The sequence below is a fragment of the Mus caroli genome, unplaced genomic scaffold (assembly GCF_978045245.1).
Source record: "Mus caroli unplaced genomic scaffold, Mus_caroli_1 scaffold_11, whole genome shotgun sequence".
In the NCBI taxonomy this organism is placed as follows: domain Eukaryota; kingdom Metazoa; phylum Chordata; class Mammalia; order Rodentia; family Muridae; genus Mus; species Mus caroli.
In genome coordinates this window covers 63,940,319-63,956,989 of record NW_028227266.1, presented here as the reverse complement: position 1 = coordinate 63,956,989, position 16,671 = coordinate 63,940,319, and the positions used below count along the sequence as shown (strand labels likewise).

At 42.4% G+C, this 16,671-nt stretch overlaps 1 protein-coding gene across 2 annotated transcripts in view; it reads right to left on the bottom strand.

Moving 5' to 3' along the window:
• Positions 1-15,729, bottom strand: part of Clpx (caseinolytic mitochondrial matrix peptidase chaperone subunit X) — a 37,838-nt gene extending 22,109 nt beyond the window's left edge. The window contains exons 1-3 of one of the 2 annotated variants that reach the window (XM_085844715.1): positions 15,423-15,729; positions 7,194-7,354; positions 5,234-5,351 (exon numbers count right to left, since the gene is read on the bottom strand). In XM_085844715.1, the coding sequence (XP_085700841.1) occupies positions 5,234-5,351; positions 7,194-7,354; positions 15,423-15,501 (358 nt within the window). In that variant the 5' untranslated portion in view covers positions 15,502-15,729. The remainder of the gene's footprint in view (positions 1-5,233; positions 5,352-7,193; positions 7,355-15,422) is intronic. The other variant, XM_021172135.3, reaches the window with a different exon arrangement.
• Between the last annotated feature and the right edge of the window lie 942 nt (positions 15,730-16,671).

The following is a 16,671-nucleotide window of genomic DNA, read 5'->3' as shown; positions in this document are numbered from 1 at the left end:
TGTCTGGTTAAATGGACATGCTGTCAAACTGCTTTCTAACTATGTTTATAGATAGATGACTGCTGTCCTCAACCTTCACAGGGAAGCGCTTCTTTGTGGTGGTCAGCAGTTAATGGTCAAAGTGCTAAGAACAAAGGCCTAGTGAGTGTTCAGCACTAAATGAGACACTTACATCAATGCTCTCCAGCCCCCAAACAAGGATGGAATAAAAGGGGCAGAAAGAAAGTTGGGAAGCAGAAGACGGGGAAGGGTCTTGTCTTTAGAACATGACATAGCTACCACTGTACTTGTGAATCCACTACAACTTTAGTTACCTGTACACTATAGAGCCAACAAGATCAGTCAACATTTCCAAAGACTAACTGGTTAGGTTAATCCCAGCACTTGGGAGGCAGACGCACAACTTTATTACTGTTTTGGTAGAATATCATTTTACGTTTTGAGAATAACTTTTAAAAATTATTTTATGTGTATGGGTATTTGGCCTGCATGTTTGTCTGTGCATTACATGTGTGCGGTCCTCACAGAGCCTTTAGAGGGCATCGGATCTCCCAGATCTCAATGTTACAGACATCTGTGAGCCCTCCCTCATGTAGCTGGGAAATAGAATCTGGATGACTCTAGGGAAACAGTGTCTTCCAGACACAACAGGATGGATGCACAGTGACTCAGAGGCAGTGTGGCAGCACGGACAGGGCCTGTGCAGGTTTAACCAGAAAGGTAAGAGTAGGCACAGGGTTAAGAAGCTATCTGTAACTGACTGGTACCTGCTAGGAAAGGAGAACCAGTTTTCTCCACTCAGGAGAAGTTGACAACCATAAAACAAACTCAACAGGGTTTTTGTGGCCTTTTCTTTTGTTTTGCTTTGGCATTATTTTGTCTTTTTTTTTTTTTAAGATTTATTTATTTAGCCAGGCATGGTGGCCCATGCCTTTAATCCCAGCACTCGGGAGGCAGAGGCAGGTGGATTTCTGAGTTCAAATTTGTTCCCCTTCCCCAGTTCCTCTCAGATTCTTCCTATCTTTCTACCCACAAAACATTTTTAAAAGTTCTTTAAAAAAAAAAAAAAATCACCATAACAGCACTTGGGAGGCAGAGGCAGGCGGATTTCTGAGTTCGAGGCCAGCCTGGTCTACAGAGTGAGTTCCAGGACAGCCAGGGCTACACAGAGAAACCCCGTTTCAAAAAACGAAAAAAAAAAAAAGATTTTTTTTATTTTATGTATATGAGTACACTATAGCTGTACAGATGGTTGTGAGCCATCATGTGGTTGCTGGGAATTGAACTCAGGACCTCTGCTCGCTCCAGCCGAAAGATTTAAGTACACTGTAGCTGTCTTCAGACACTCCAGTAGAGGGCGTCAGATCTCATTACAGATGGTTGTGAGCCACCATGTGGTTGCTGGGATTTGAACTCGGGACCTTCAGAAGAAAAGTCAGTGCTCTTAACCGCCGAGTCATCTCTCCAGCCCAATATATTTGTTTCTTGATTTTTTGTTTGTTTGTTTGTTTTTTTCGAGACAGGGTTTCTCTATATAGTCCTGACTGTCCTGGAACTCACTTTGTAGACCAGGCTGGCCTCAAACTCAGAAATCCACCTGCCTCTGCCTCCCAAGTGCTGTTATGGAGATTTTTTTTTTTTAAAAAACTTTTAAAATTGTTTTGTGGGTAGAAAGATAGGAAGAATCTGAGAGGAACTGGGGAAGGGGAACAAATTTGATGGAAATAATTTTAATTAAGGAAAAAAAGTTATTCTAGAAGCTGGAGAGCCAGCTCAATGAACAGGAGAATATAATCTCTTAATAGTGGAACTGACATTGCTCACACAACCCATGTCAGGAGGGCTCACAACCACCCGTAACTCCAACTCTAGGAGACCCAATGCCTGTGTCCTCTGTGGGTACTTGTTCTCAGGCATCACCCACAGAGATACATACACACCTATACATTGTTAAGATAAAATGCTATGGGCTGGAGAGACGAGTCAATAGCTAAGAGCACTGCCTGCTCTTCTAGAGGACCCAGGTTCCATTCTCCAGCACCCACACGTCTTTAACTCTTGAGTTCTGGGGGATCCAATGCCCTCTTCAGGCTTTTGTGGGGACTGCACACAGATACACATGCAGGCAAAATATCCATACAAAGTAATTTTTAAAAATTATTCTCAAAATATAAAATGAACCTTCAAAAAAACTTTAAAAAGATATTCTATGGAAACAATAAAGCATACACACGTGAATGAGCACACATAAACACACATTTTGGATGACCTAGGAGCAAACTTTAAATGACAAGAGGACTGACTTATTGCATGCTTTGTATTTACTAATCACTTAAGCTAAAAGAAAAAAATTCAAGCCATCAAATTAAAAAATTAACACAAGTTCAAATATGTAACCACCATTTCCCATTGAAGAGTGAACAGTGAGCGTCTTTATTCTCTAATGAGGTACAAGTTCACAGCTGTTATTGATGGTAAACAGGGCAAGGATTAAAGGGCAGAGACGCCTCTCGTCTAGTTCAGGCTGTGTGACAGGAAAAGCTGGCTTGAAAACAGAAGACCAAAATATTTCTCTAAGGAAATTAGGTCAAAGGGAAAGAGATTAAACACCACCATGTCTCATCTGTACTTGATACCGAAGGGCAGCTTAAATTTAACTTGAATACTGGATTTGTAATGCGAGTTTATGATGAAGCAGGTTTGGTATATACTCAAATTCAATGACTCAGTTTTATTTATTGAAATACTATAGAGGTGACATGAATTTATAAGGCATAATTTTTAACTCTTAAAAATACCCTAAAGTGGGTCACACACTTCCATGGACTGAAGGCCTGGGTGGAGCAAAAAGGAGAAAAGTGGGCCAGTGAGGTGACCCAGAGGGTAAAAGTGCGTGCTGCCAAGAATGATGGCCGCAGTTTGATCCCTGGGAGCCACATAAAAGTGGAGAGACCCACCTCCTTCAAATTCTCTCTCTCTCTCTCTCACACACACACACACACACACACAGAGAGAGAGAGATAGAGAGAGAGGAGAGGGAGAGAGAGAGAGAGAGAGAGAGAGATGAATGTAATGTAGTGAGAAGGAAAGAGAGAGAGTCAGTAGGCTGCTGGTACTCCCTTTCTGTTTCTGGGCCATGAGAAGATCGGTTCTTTTCCACATTCCCATTGGCATCGTGTTCTTGTCCAAGTACACAAGGCCAAGTAATGTTCTGAAACTATGAGCCAAAATAAATACTTCCTCTTTTTAAGTTGTTCTGTCAGCACTGCGTCACAAAAACAAGGACAGTACCTGACACAAGTGCAGCCTACAATAGCTGCAACAGGCCACATGGTCCACAAACCCTGAAATAGTTACTGTTTGGCTTTTTCCAGCAAATGTTTGCAGACTCCTGCTATACTGTTTTTAAAAGAACTGTGAAGACATGGATCTAGTACCCAGAATACATATGGAGCTCTTCAATATTAGATACCTCAGTTAGAAATGAAGGAAGCCTTCAAATAATCATCTAGCCACAGGACATTCACGAATGGCCAAATGACATTATATATAGGTTACTGGCCAAACACAAATTAAAACTTTAATGCTTTTACAGAGGGGGGTGACAAAAATTCCCAGACTCTAGAATTTTACTTCATCATGTCAGATTTGTCTAGAATATGTTCAGGTCTACCTACCACCTTCATTTCATATGGTAATCCAAATTACAATATATTCTAATTGGTTCTTTCTTTCACCAGGTAAACCATGCAGAATACCTCTTATAGTCAAACTGTCCAGTAGAGTTACTTTAAAATTATTTTATGAGCAGGGCTGGTGATGCATGCATACCTTTAGTCCCAGCACTCAAATGGCAAAGGCAGGCAGAGCTGTGTGTTTGAGGCCAGTCTGGTCTACATAGTAAGTTTCAGGACAATAGGAGCTATGTAGAGACTCTGTCTCAAAAAAGGCTTCCCAAAACTATACAAATGTAACTAAGGTATTGACATTAAAATGTACAGTGAGGCATGCCTGTCATCCTCGTACTTAGGAGGAGGAGATCAAGGGCAGTTGAGTATACAGCAAGACTCTCTCAAAGCTTGGGGAAAGAAAGGAAGGAGGAGCAAAGAAAAGAAAAACAATAGGAATAAAGGAATGAGGTGGGAGGGAAAAAGAAAATCAAAGAAAGAAACCTGACAGAGGCACGGAAAGGCTGGCACGTGGTACAGTGCAATTTCCCTTGATTATAATTAGCTCTAAAGCTCATAGGCAATGAGTCATTTGGTGTAATGCACTTTGGTCTTACAGTTCAGAGCACTATCAGAAGTAGCCTGAACCATTAATAATCACCAAACAATTTCAATAATTGAGAGTTCTCGCTTCTGGTACATCAGGGCCCAGAAGAAATTACCTTATTACATAAATGGCTGATCTTCCTGGCATATGAGTTACTTAACAAAGTTGTGATGGTTTGTATGCACTTGGCCCAGGGAGTGGCACTCTTAGAAGGTGTGGCCTTGTTGGACTAGGTGTGTCACCGTAGTTGTGGGCTTTAAGACCATCATCGCTGGGGATGGTGGCAGACGCCTTTAATCCCAGCACTTGGGAGGCAGAGGCAGGCGGATTTCTGAGTTCGAGGCCAGCCTGGTCTACAAAGTGAGTGCCAGGACAGCCAGGGCTACACAGAGAAACCCTGTCTCGAAAAACCCAAAAAAAAAAAAAAAAAAGACCATCATCCTAGCTGCCTGGAAGCCAGTCTTCTGCTAGCAGCCTTCAGATGAAGATGTAGAAAACTCTTAGCTCTGCTTGTACCATGCCTGCCTAGATGCTGCCATGCTCCCACCTTGATGATAATGGACTGAACCTCTGAACCTGTAAGCCAGCCAGTTAAATATTGTCCTTTATAAGACTTGCCTTGGTCATGGTGTCTGCTCATAGCAATAAAACCCTAACCAAGACAAAAGCATTTGAAAGATGTAGCAATATAGTATAAATAAATCTTAGATTTTCTAAAAACCAGTGAATGTACTCAGGAAAACTCACAAAATCCAAATCTGAAATGAATATATTTAAGCAAATATTTTCTCTCTTCCTCTCAGAATGCAAAGTGCTACCAGTCCTAGGAATTTTTAGTGTCTTTAGAACACTTAGAGAATCACAATGTCGGGCAAAAATAATTCTGGTTTATATAATATACGATTTCTATACATTCAATGGCCTATTGCAAAAGAGGAAAGAAAATCAAAATACTTACACACAAAGGTCTCCACGTGTGTGCACAAGTCACCACATTTAGGACAGCGAAGCTGGTTTCCACCTTTCCCAGAATTCCCAGAGCCTGATTTCTTACTGCTTCCTTCAGTCACCGATTTCTAATGTTCATTTAGGAGAAAAAGATAGTAAATCATTTGTTCCATGGAGTTTAGCTGTAAACAACAAGTTGTATTAATCTTAAATTTTTACAATTTCGGACTGGAGGGATGGCTCAGTGGTTAAGAGAACCGAGTTTAAGTCCCAGCAACCACATGGTGGCTCACAACCATCTGTAATGGGATCAGATGCTCTCTTCTGCTGTGTCTGAAGACAGCTACAGTGCACTCACATACATACATAAATACATACATAAATCTTAAAAAAAGTTTTTTTTTTTTACAATTTCCATGCTGGAAATAATAGTATGGTTTGTATCTATAGCCACTGGTGTTATAAGATCTACCATAAAAATCAAATCAGTCCTAGTTACTATTTATCTAAAGCCATTTTTTAAAAATATATTTAAAATATATATATAATGTATGGTGCATATACACACAAATATTTCTTTGGTGTTTCGAGAGGGTTTCATTGTGTAGCACAATGAAACACACTTTGTAGACTAAGGTGGCCTCGAAACCACAGAGCTCCACCTACCCTGCTTCCCGAGTGCTGGGACTAAAGGTGTGCACCACCACTGTGCAGCTCATGAGTCTCATTTTCAATGAGATTTTAAAAAGTTACTTACAGGAATAATCCAGGCTGGTGGTTCATACCTATAATCTCAATGCTCAAAAGGTTGGATCAGGAGACTTACCAAATATTTGAACTCACTCTATAGACCAGGCTGGCTTTGAACTCACAGAGAGCCACCTACCTCTTCCTCCCAAGAGCTAGGATTAAAGATATGCACATCACCACCCAGCTTAAATCTTTATTTTAAAATTTTATATGTATTGGCGTTTTTGTCTGCACACCACATATGTGTAGTGCCTGTAGAGGACAGAAGAAGGCATCAGATCCCTGGGACTGGAGTCATAGATAGTTGTGAGCTGCCATGTGGACGCTGGGAATTGAAGCTCCATCCATCCATCCATCTATCCCTTCTCCTTCTCCTCCTTCCTCCTTTTTGGTTTTTCAAGACAAGAGTTTCTCTGTGTTGCCCTGGCTATCCTGGAACTCACTCTGTGGTTCTAGGCTGGCCTTAAACTTTAAAAGATCCACCTGCCTCTATGTCCCAAGTGCTGTGATTAAAGGTGTGCACCACCACCACCACCACCACCACCAGCAGCCATTTCTTAAACACTTGTAGCAGTTAGATTTGTGTATAAAAATGGGTATTCCTCACTCCATCTGACTAATCATGCCACTATTTAATGATAGTTGATGCTTAGGATATTAGCACTTTACTCTCTGCTTACTAAGTACAGTGAGTAGGGCTGGAGAGATGGCTCAGAGGTTAAGAGCAATGACTGCTCTTCCAGAGGTTCTGAGTTCAATTCCCAGTAACCACATGGTGGTTCACAACCATCTGTAATGAGATCTGATGCCCTCTGCTGGTGTGTCTGAAGATAGTGACAGTGTACTTACAGTACTTACATATAATAAATAAATCTTTTTTTTAAAAAAAGTACAATGAGTATATAAGTATAATACAAGTTAAGCACTGAATAAGCTGGGCATGGTGGACACTCAGGAGGCTAAAGTAAGCGGATCCCACTCTAGTGCTGCCTAGGTTACACAGCAAGTTGCAGGGCAGCCTAAGTCACAAAAAAACTGCCTCAAAAAAACAAAACTAACCAACAAAATGCAAAATAAGATCAACCCAGACTCTTCAAATCACTTTATGTAACTCATATTTCCTACAGAGCACATTTAAACTAACAAGACTACAGAACACTATTATTATATTTGCTCTTTAAAGATGGGGAATATATAGATGCCAATAAGACAAAAATAACCTTATTTCCATCTCCGGAACCATCCTTGTTTGCCCCGTCTTTTGAGGCGAAGTATGCTGGTGTTTCTGAAAAGGTTCTAAGAGGAGCTCTGCGCAGAACCTGAGTGTCCAAGGTCCCCAGTCTTCCTAACATTGGCACATGAATGCGCCCACACGAAATACCTGCAGGGAGAAGGAAGTCTGTTAGTTTTCATGCCCATGCTGGCATGTCTCAATAAATTCCCAGGAGGCTCAGTGGTTAAGAGCACTGGCTGTTCTCCCACAGGACCTGTGTTGGAGTCCTAGCAACCACAGTTCCAAGAGTTCCTCTTCTACTCTCTGCAAGCACTAGGCAAGTATATGGCACACATACATTCAGTCAAGAATATTTACCCACATAAAATAAAATCTTAAAATGAACAAAGTCCTGGTAAATAAAGGTTGAACACAAAAAGGTTGAAACATACTGGCTTTCCCAGAAAAGCTACACACCAAGAGAAAAAGGTTTTTGTTTTTTTTTTTTGGGGGGGGGGGGGGAGTTGGTTTTTCGAGACAGGGTTTCTCTGTGTAGCCCTGGCTGTCCTGAAACTCACTCTGTAGACCAGGCTAGCTCAGAAATCCGCCTACCTCTGCCTCCCAAGTGCTGGGATTAAAGGCGTGAGCCATCAAGCCCGGCTCAGATCAATTCTTTAACAGCAAGATCATAGAGGTCATACCCACCTGTGGCTCTTTTAAAACATGACAGGGATTTAAACATACTGTACCTGCCGGGGTTTTAAAAAAGGTCTTTCGGGTTGGCGAGATGACTCAGCGGGTAAGAGCACGGAGTGTTCTTTCAAAGGTCCTGAGTTCAAATCCCAGCAACCACATGGTGGCTCACAACCTCCTGTAATGAGATCTGATGTCTTCTTCTGGTGCATCTGAAGTCAGCTACAGTGTACTTATGTATAATAATAAATAAATCTTTAAAAAAAAAAAAGGTCTTTCACGTACTATATATTTTTTGTGTACTATTTGTACCTTGAAGATAAATATATCCTGACAGCTTTTGTCTCTTTGGTTACCTGAAGATCGAATCATTTCTTTCAAAATTTGCATGCTTCTCCACTTATATGGTTGTTGGGTTCTCAGTCAAGAATCTAAGACAGTAATCTTAACGAGGTTGTGAGGGGTGGAGGAATGACAGTTTTGGTTGGGCAGTGTTTTGGTTTTACATAAGAAAGCTATAGACCATGGATGGTGGTAATGGTTTAAGAACACTGTAAAATGTACAGCTGGCAAGATGGCTCAGCAGATAAAGGTATTTGATGTGCAAGCCTGAAGAACAGAGGTTTCAGGTTGGCTCCTGAAACCTTCATGAAAATTCATGAAAATGAGAGAATACTGATTCTAGGGAGGCAGAGGCAGGTGGATCTCAGAGTTCAAGGCCAGCATGAACAAAACAAGAACAAAGAAAGAAAGAAAGAAAGAAAGAAAGAAAGAAAGAAAGAAAGAAAGAAAGAAAGAAAGAAAGGAGCTGACTCTACAAAGATGTCCTCTGGACTCCACAGATGTGCTATGGCATCTAAACCCATAATAAGCACACATCACAGATACATTCAAATTATAATAATTAAAAAATATTTAATATGTATTTAATATTACTAGAGTATACATTTTTAAGTGGTGCATACTTTTAATCCCAGTCTTTGTCACAGTTCAAGGCCAGCTTGGGCTACTTTTAATACTTCATCTCAAAGAAACACAACACACACACTCACACATACACTCACACTCAGAAACACACATATACACAGGAGTTCCCCGATCCAGGCAAGGCCAAGGTGGCACATGCCTGTAGCTTGTAATTCTAGCACTCAGGCAACCAGGCAGGAGAATTCGTAGCTTGAGATTAGCCTGGGCTATACAATGAGAAAAAAATAAAAGCAGGCTAGAATCCTAGCACAGGTTTATAATCCTAAAGTATTCAGGTGTTGCAAGAGGATCAGCCCAAGGTCATACTCAGATACATATTGTGTCTGAAGTCAGCCTGGCTATATTAATACTGTTTCAAATAACTAAAAACAAGGCTAGAGAGCAATGGCTCCATGATTAAGAGGACTTGCTCCTCTTCCAGAAGATCCAAAGTACAGTTCCTAACTGTCTGTAACTCCAGGAGCTCTAACACCCTCCTTCTAGCCTGAGGCACCTCATGCACTCACACAGACACAGATGACAGACATATACATTCACACACACACACACACACACACATGCACAAACAGTGGGTGTGTGTGTGGATATTTCAAAAAGAAAGGGAGAAAAAAATGCCTCAGGAGTTTAAGAGTACTAACTTACCAACTTTGGGTTCAAAGCTAAGGATCATTTGTAACTTCAGTTCCGGGGGATCTGAAACTTCGGGTCATCAAGGATACTGCATACATATGATGCAGACATACATGCAAGCAAAATATTCAAAGTAAATAAATAAAAATCTTTAAAAAAAAAAAATCGACAAAAGGGCTGGAGAGATGGCTCAGCAGGTTAAGAGCACTGGATGTTCTTCCAGAGGTCCCGAATTCAATTCCGAGCAACCACATGGTGGCTCACAGCCATCTGTATGTAATAGGATCCAATGCCCTCTTCTGGTGTATCTGAAGAGACCACCAGTGTACTCACATACATAAAATAAATAAATCTTTAAAAAAAACAACCCACCACCACCAACAACAAAAACTAAAATGATAGCATATGCTGGCATTCTCCACATTTGGGAGATAGAGGCAGATCAACTCAAGTTTATCTTCTGCTACACTGAGAAGAGAAGGCAAATGCCAGGTCCTCATCAGGCTTTGTTCTAAAGTCATCATTTGGTTCCTAACAGTGATGGTGAAGCATGGCTACACCTGACCGCTACACCTATCTTTCCCTTTTTCTTCATTTATCATTACTGTGTATCTGTGTGTGATGTGTATGTGGGGGTGCATATGCTATGGTGTGGATCATTGCCGTGTATCTGTGTGTGATGCGTATATGGGGGTGCATATGCTATGGTGTGGATCATTGCCGTGTATCTGTGTGTGATGCGTATGTGGGGGTGCATATGCTATGGTGTGGATGTGGGGGTCAGAGGACAACTCCGTGCAGCCCTCCTGACTTTAGCTCAGTTTCAGGGAACAAACTGAGATTGAACAAAGAGGTGAATGGCCTTTGATTAAAAAGCCTATGTTTTTCCTGTAATCTTCCCTCGCCATCACCATGGAGCAAATGAATGTTCTGGCAGATGCTCTCCAGAATCATCGTTCGGTTCCTAACTGTGATGGTGAAGCACTGCTACACTGGTGAATTTGAGATCATTGATGATCACAGAGCTGGAAGATTGCTGTGAACCTCACAGGAAGGTTCAACAAGAGTGGAGTTATAAGCCCTAGATTTGATGTCCAACTCAAAGACCTAGAGAAATGGCAGAGCAAAACTGCTCCCATCACGGCAGTTTGGTTTCATTGTGCTGACAACCTCTGTTGGAATCATGGACCATGAAGAGGCAAGATGAAAACATGCAAGAGGGCCTGGTGTGGTGTCGCATGCCTTTAATCCCAGCACTCAGGAGGCAGAGGCAGGCGGATTTCTGAGTTCAAGGCCAGCCTGGTCTACAGAGTGAGTTCCAGGACAGCCAGGACTACACAGAGAAACCCTATCTCAAAAAAAAAAAAAAAAAAAAAAAAAAAGTAAGAAAAGAAAAGAAAAAAGAAAATGCTGGCAAAAATGCAAGATGTTTAGGTCTAAACCAGCCCAGACTGTAATATGAAAATGTGTGATTCTGACTGGTGACAAAGTCACAGACACTTGAAAGACTGTTATGACTTATGGTCTACTTTGATAATTAAAGAAAATGCCATTTTCTAGTTAAAGATTAGTGGAAATAAGGTTTAAGAAACCTGAATCCTACCTATTGACCCCTGAAGGACCTGTGAACTTCAGGTGAAAAAACCCTGAAAGCTAGGGAGATATCTCTGTACATTTTGCAACACTGTTTGGCAGTAATGATAAATGCCAGTTAAAAGTTAAACCATTAGCTAGGCAGTGGTGGTGCACACCTTTAATCCCAGCACTCGGGAGGCAGAGGCAGGTGGATTTCTGAGTTCGAGACCAGCCATGTCTACAGAGTGAGTTCCAGGACAGCCAGGGCTACACAGAGAAACTGTCTCAAAAAACAAAAACAAAAACACAAGAAAGTTAAACCATCTATGAACATGTCATACAGATAAAGCCTTTTGAGTTTCAGAGCAGCTGCCTTCTAAAATAATAAAATAATGAACATCTATTTTAAGGCTGTTAGGAAGTATAAGAAAGTTGGAACTGAGTCCCAGCTGCTGTGATGGCTGAGGTAGGAGAATGGCAAGTTCAAGGCCTGCAAGGGATACAAAGAGAACTTGGTGAAGCATTGTCTCAAAACAAAATATTCTTAAAGGGCTAAGCACCTGCCTAGCATGGGTAAGGCCCTTGGTTCAATGTCCCGCTATGGCAAAAACAGAAATATAAAGAGTGGTCCACAGCTGATGCAGGAAGACCACGAGTTTGACAGCAACTCAAATACACAGAGAGTTCCAGGAAAGCATCAGCTACATAGTGAAACAATGATGTAATTTACTTTTAAATTTTATAAACTGTATATGGGTGTTTTATCTGCATGCATATCTGTTACCACATGTGTACCTGTGAAGGCCAGAAGGTGTTAAGATCCCTAGAAGTGTAAAGATGGTGTGAGTTACCATAAGGTTGCTGTGAATTGCACTTAGGTTCTCTGGAAAAGCAGTCAGTTCTCTTTGGAGCAGTATCTCCAGTCACAACTTATTCAGCTTTAAAAAAAAATATATATATATATATATGTGTGTGTGTGTGTGTGTGTGTGTGTGTGTGTGTGTGTGTATTATATATAACATATTTAAATGATTTTTTTCTTTTGGGTGATAAGCTTTCACTTTATAGCCCAAACTGGCTTAAATACCATGGCAACCCTCCAAAGTGTGGAGGTTATTAGCATGAGCCAACACCATAGCTAACTTTTTGTTTTCTGAGACAGGTTTTCATGTCATCCAGACTAATGTGAACTCTCTATGCAGCTGATGTTGGCCTTGGGTCCCAGATCCTCCCTGGATTCTTCATTTTGAACTAAGGAGTCTACAAAACTTTACAAATAATCTAGCTTTAAAAAAAATCTAGCCGGGCGCGGTGGAGCACGCCTGTAATCCCAGCACTCAGGAGGCAGAGGCAGGCGGATTTCTGAGTTCAAGACCAGCCTGGTCTACAAAGTGAGCTCCAGGACAGCCAGGGCTACACAGAGAAACCCTGTCTTGAAAAACAAAAACAAACAAACAAACAAAAAATCTATATTACTTAGCATGAAAGAATAAATAATAGCAGAGAACAGTCCCAAAAATGACGAAAAATTATCTGTTTTAGTAACAGTATTTTAAATGTGTATAACTGGTGAAATTAAATAAAGAAAATATTCAATAAAAGAAAAAAAATGTTGAAATAGAAAATAAAGCTATATCCTCTTACAAGTTTGGCCTCTAACTTCTGTTTGTTTTTTGTTTTTTCGAGACAGGGTTTCTCTGTGTAGCCCTGGCTGTCCTGGAACTCACTTTGTAGACCAGGCTGGCCTCCAACTCAGAAATCCACCTCCCAAGTGCTGGGATTAAAGGCATGAGCCACCACTGCCCGGCAGCCTCTAACTTCTAACACAAATTGAAAAAAAAAAAGAGCCTGAAACTGCAACTTAACAAGTGCTTACTACATTTATTAATTTTGCTTAGATTTTTATTTTATGCACTATAGTTTCTTGAGTTCTAAATACTGTTTAATAAGAACACATAACATCATTACTGTAATATTCCTTAAGTTTAAAAATATTTAATTCATTTTTCCATTCTGCTAATCAAGAAAAAATGAAATCTTAAATTCTTTGACAGCCAGAGATACAGCTCAAGGGAAAAGCACCAGCCTGGCACACTCAAGTCCCTGGATTCAATCCTCAGTACAGAAAAAGACGTTTGAAGAAGTAGGCCTGCCTGTGAAGGGCTGATTCCATCACTTCAAGTTCAAAGCAGCCTGGTCTACCCAGCAAAATTGCTAAAATAAAAATGTGTCAACTATTCACACTGACCTATCTAATCTATTATATTTGACTACCAAAAATTAAGGGAGGAAGGAAGGAAGGAGAAATAGGACTAAAAATTAAGGTAGGTGCACTATATAATCAAGAAAACTGGATGCCAACACGTTTGACCTCTTCATTCAGACCTTTTTATGGAATGACAAACACTCTTTATCTTTCTTGTTTGTTGGTTGGTTGGTTGGTTGGTTGGTTTGGCTTGGTTTTGAAGACAGGATGTCTGTGTAGCCCTGGCTGTCCTAGAACTCACTCTGTAGACCAGACTAGCCTGGAACTCAGAGATCCACCTGCCTGCACCTTGGGTGCTGGGATGAAAGGCGTGACATGACAGACTGACTAAGGTGACATCTTTGTACAAAGATTGAATGGAAGGAAGTCAGAAATTGAAGAAGTTACATCAATTCTACAATTCTCCTACTCAAAGTTAGGGTCCACTGTGTCCCTGAGAAGTGAAATGCTGAAGCACTTCTGAAAGTACATATTTAAAATGCAAAGGGACCCCATACAAACCAAGCATATCTAAAATGTGTCTGTCTGCTGGCTGAGGTGGTGCAAGCCTTTAATCCCAGCACTCAGGAGGCAGAGGCCAGCCTGGTCTACAAGGTGAGTTCCAGGACAGCCAGGACTATACAGGACTATACAGAGAAACCCTGCTGTGAAAAAAACAAAAAGTCTGTCTGTCCGCTCTTCACTACTTGCAGGACTCTATTCTCTCTTTCTACCTTATAGGCCCAGGGTTGAAGTCAGGTTGTCAGACTCGGCAGCAAATACTTTTATTTGCTGAGCTATCTTTCCAACCCATTGTCAAGTCCATTTAAAAAATATATACATCAGTTGGGCATGGTGGCACAGGCCTTTAATCTGAATCCAAGGCCAAGACTGGTCTACAGAGTTCCAGAGACCTGGCTTGCCCCTGCCTAAAGACTGCCGGAACTAAAGTCATGTGCTATAACCTCAGGGCTAACTCTAGAATTCTTTGACTAAATCTTATCAAGAACCCCTCCTGTCTAAAACACATACCCTTTTCAATGATGTTGTCAACCAAATTTAAGCATGACGAATTTAATACCCCTAGTACCAAACTGTAATACCTTAAGCCCTCAACGAATGTAGGTCAAGCAATACATTAAAATTATGTTTCTTTCCAGTGTTTACAAATCAAACCTCTGGAACTGGGACATCTACTTGAGGTGTGGCAATGTTTTAAGACTAAATCTTACACTTACATGTCAATACTAAATGCTTCCGCCTATGTTACTCCATTTCATGTGTATTTAAACTGCCAATTATACAGTTAGTAGACAATGATGACTTTAGAATTAGTCAAAAAAAAAAAAAAGGAAAACTGCTTGTATTGGTCCAAAGATCGTCATGAAAATACATCTGTAAGTTCAGAGCCTAACAAGACCTAGCCTTACAATCTGATATGCATAGACTTGTGGGAAAGAAAAACGGGTTTCATTCCCGGAATCTCTTGGCAGGTGTGCACTCTGTCACAGGTCCTGATGAATAGAGAAGCAAAGTAAACAAGAGCCACTCCACTCTTAGAGGCTGATCCCAGCTGTCAAACTGGGTAAGCGGGCGAATGACTGTTGCTAAATTTAAGTATTTCAGGAATTCCAGCGGTCGCTTTCCCCCCACCTCCCCGCTGCTTTCTTGGGACCCCAAGTTTCCCAAATATCTGGAAGGCCAGCGAGCTGTGTTTACGTCCTGTCGTCCCCGACCGCACAATGTCAGTGACACCCTTGCCCTGCCGATCCAGGCGACTAGCCCGACAACCGGGCACACAGACTCCCCAAAAGTGACAGGCCCCAAGAAGGGCTGCACGGGGGACACTTTTAACGAGTGTTGAGTCGCACTCGGTTCTTCTCCCTGAGTTGAGGCGAGATGGCCCCATTCCAGCCCCCAAACTCCGAAGGCCCGAGAGCTCACAGGCGAGCGATAGCCCACCGGGTTTCCTTCCAATCCGACAGCCAGGTACTCCAGAGGCTCGCAGCGCCTCGCAGCCTTCAAGCCCTCCTCTCCCCCCGGGATCCCCACCGGTTCACTCGCCGAGAGCCCAGAGCGGGCACCGGCTCGGGACTACTTCGTTACCTCTCTGCGCGGAGGTGAGCGAGGTGGTGAGAAGCCGGGCGGCCGCAGCGCCGCAGGTACAAGCGCCGCAACTGGACATCTCCGCGGGGCCTAGGCCAGGGCTTCGCGCCCTGAGGATCGAGGGGGTTCAGCGATCCGATCGTGCCGCGCGAGTGTTCCGCTGACTGGCTCCGCTCCCTTCCGCGGGTTCTATGCTGGCGCAGCGTTTTCCCCCCACCAGGCAGCCAGGCCCGGACGATCCCAGCGTCCCACCGCCTTCTACTCACCGGAGTAGGCTCCTCCCCTCCCTCCTACTCTCCCCCATTCTCCGCCCACCCCTGCGGGGGAGCGTGCGCGCGCTTGCGTCCTAGACCCAGGAGGAGGCGTGGGTTTACGCTGCGCATGCGTGGAGACTAACGTGATTCCAGAGAATGGGGCGGTAACCTGGGCACCAATGAGCGCGCTACGGCAAGCGGCGAACCCAAAGTTTTGCGGTCGCCCAGTTTCTCGGGAAGTCTCTTTATTCGGATGCTAAAAAGTTTTAGACCCAAAGAGACACGTGCCGTGTCGGGAGTTGATCCTACGCTTCTTAGGAGCAGGGGAAATAAAAGCGAAAAAAGGTGGGTTTTTTTTTTAAGTGATCCGAAGACTGGGACTGTAATTCAGTGGTAAAGACCATAATCCCACATAATAATTATAAATAGACAGTAACTACCAGGCGCTTGCACTTCGGCAAGTTCCTTCCTTCATGGACTCTATGTCCTGGCTTCCTTTATGTTCTGTTTCGTTTCACTTGCAGCATGGAAATGGTCCCCTAATCCCACTCCCACTCCGAGCAACAAGCTGGATAGAGATAACTTTCCTTGCTCTTTCAAGCTTTGTGATGAGAAAGTTTTCAGTCATGGCTAGTTGCCTGTGTGGATTTTTGTTTTGGTTTTTCTGAGCGAGGGTTTCTCTGTGTAACCTTGGCTGTCCAAGAACTCCCTCTGTAGACCAGGCTGACCTCGAATTTAAGAGTACTGCCTCTGACACCATATGGGTTTTATTTGGGTTTGGTTTGGAATTTATGCCAGAGTACTCCAGAGGCTCGCAGTGCCTCGTGGCCCAGAACTTGTTCTGTAGCTGAAAATTGCTCTGAACATATGATGTCTGTCCTCCCACCTCTAGATGATTGAGACTACGGAGTTATACCACACCCTGCTGGAACCTTTAGATAGAAACTATGAGGAAAGAGAATTAAGCCAGGATCAACACCAGTTCACTTAACCAG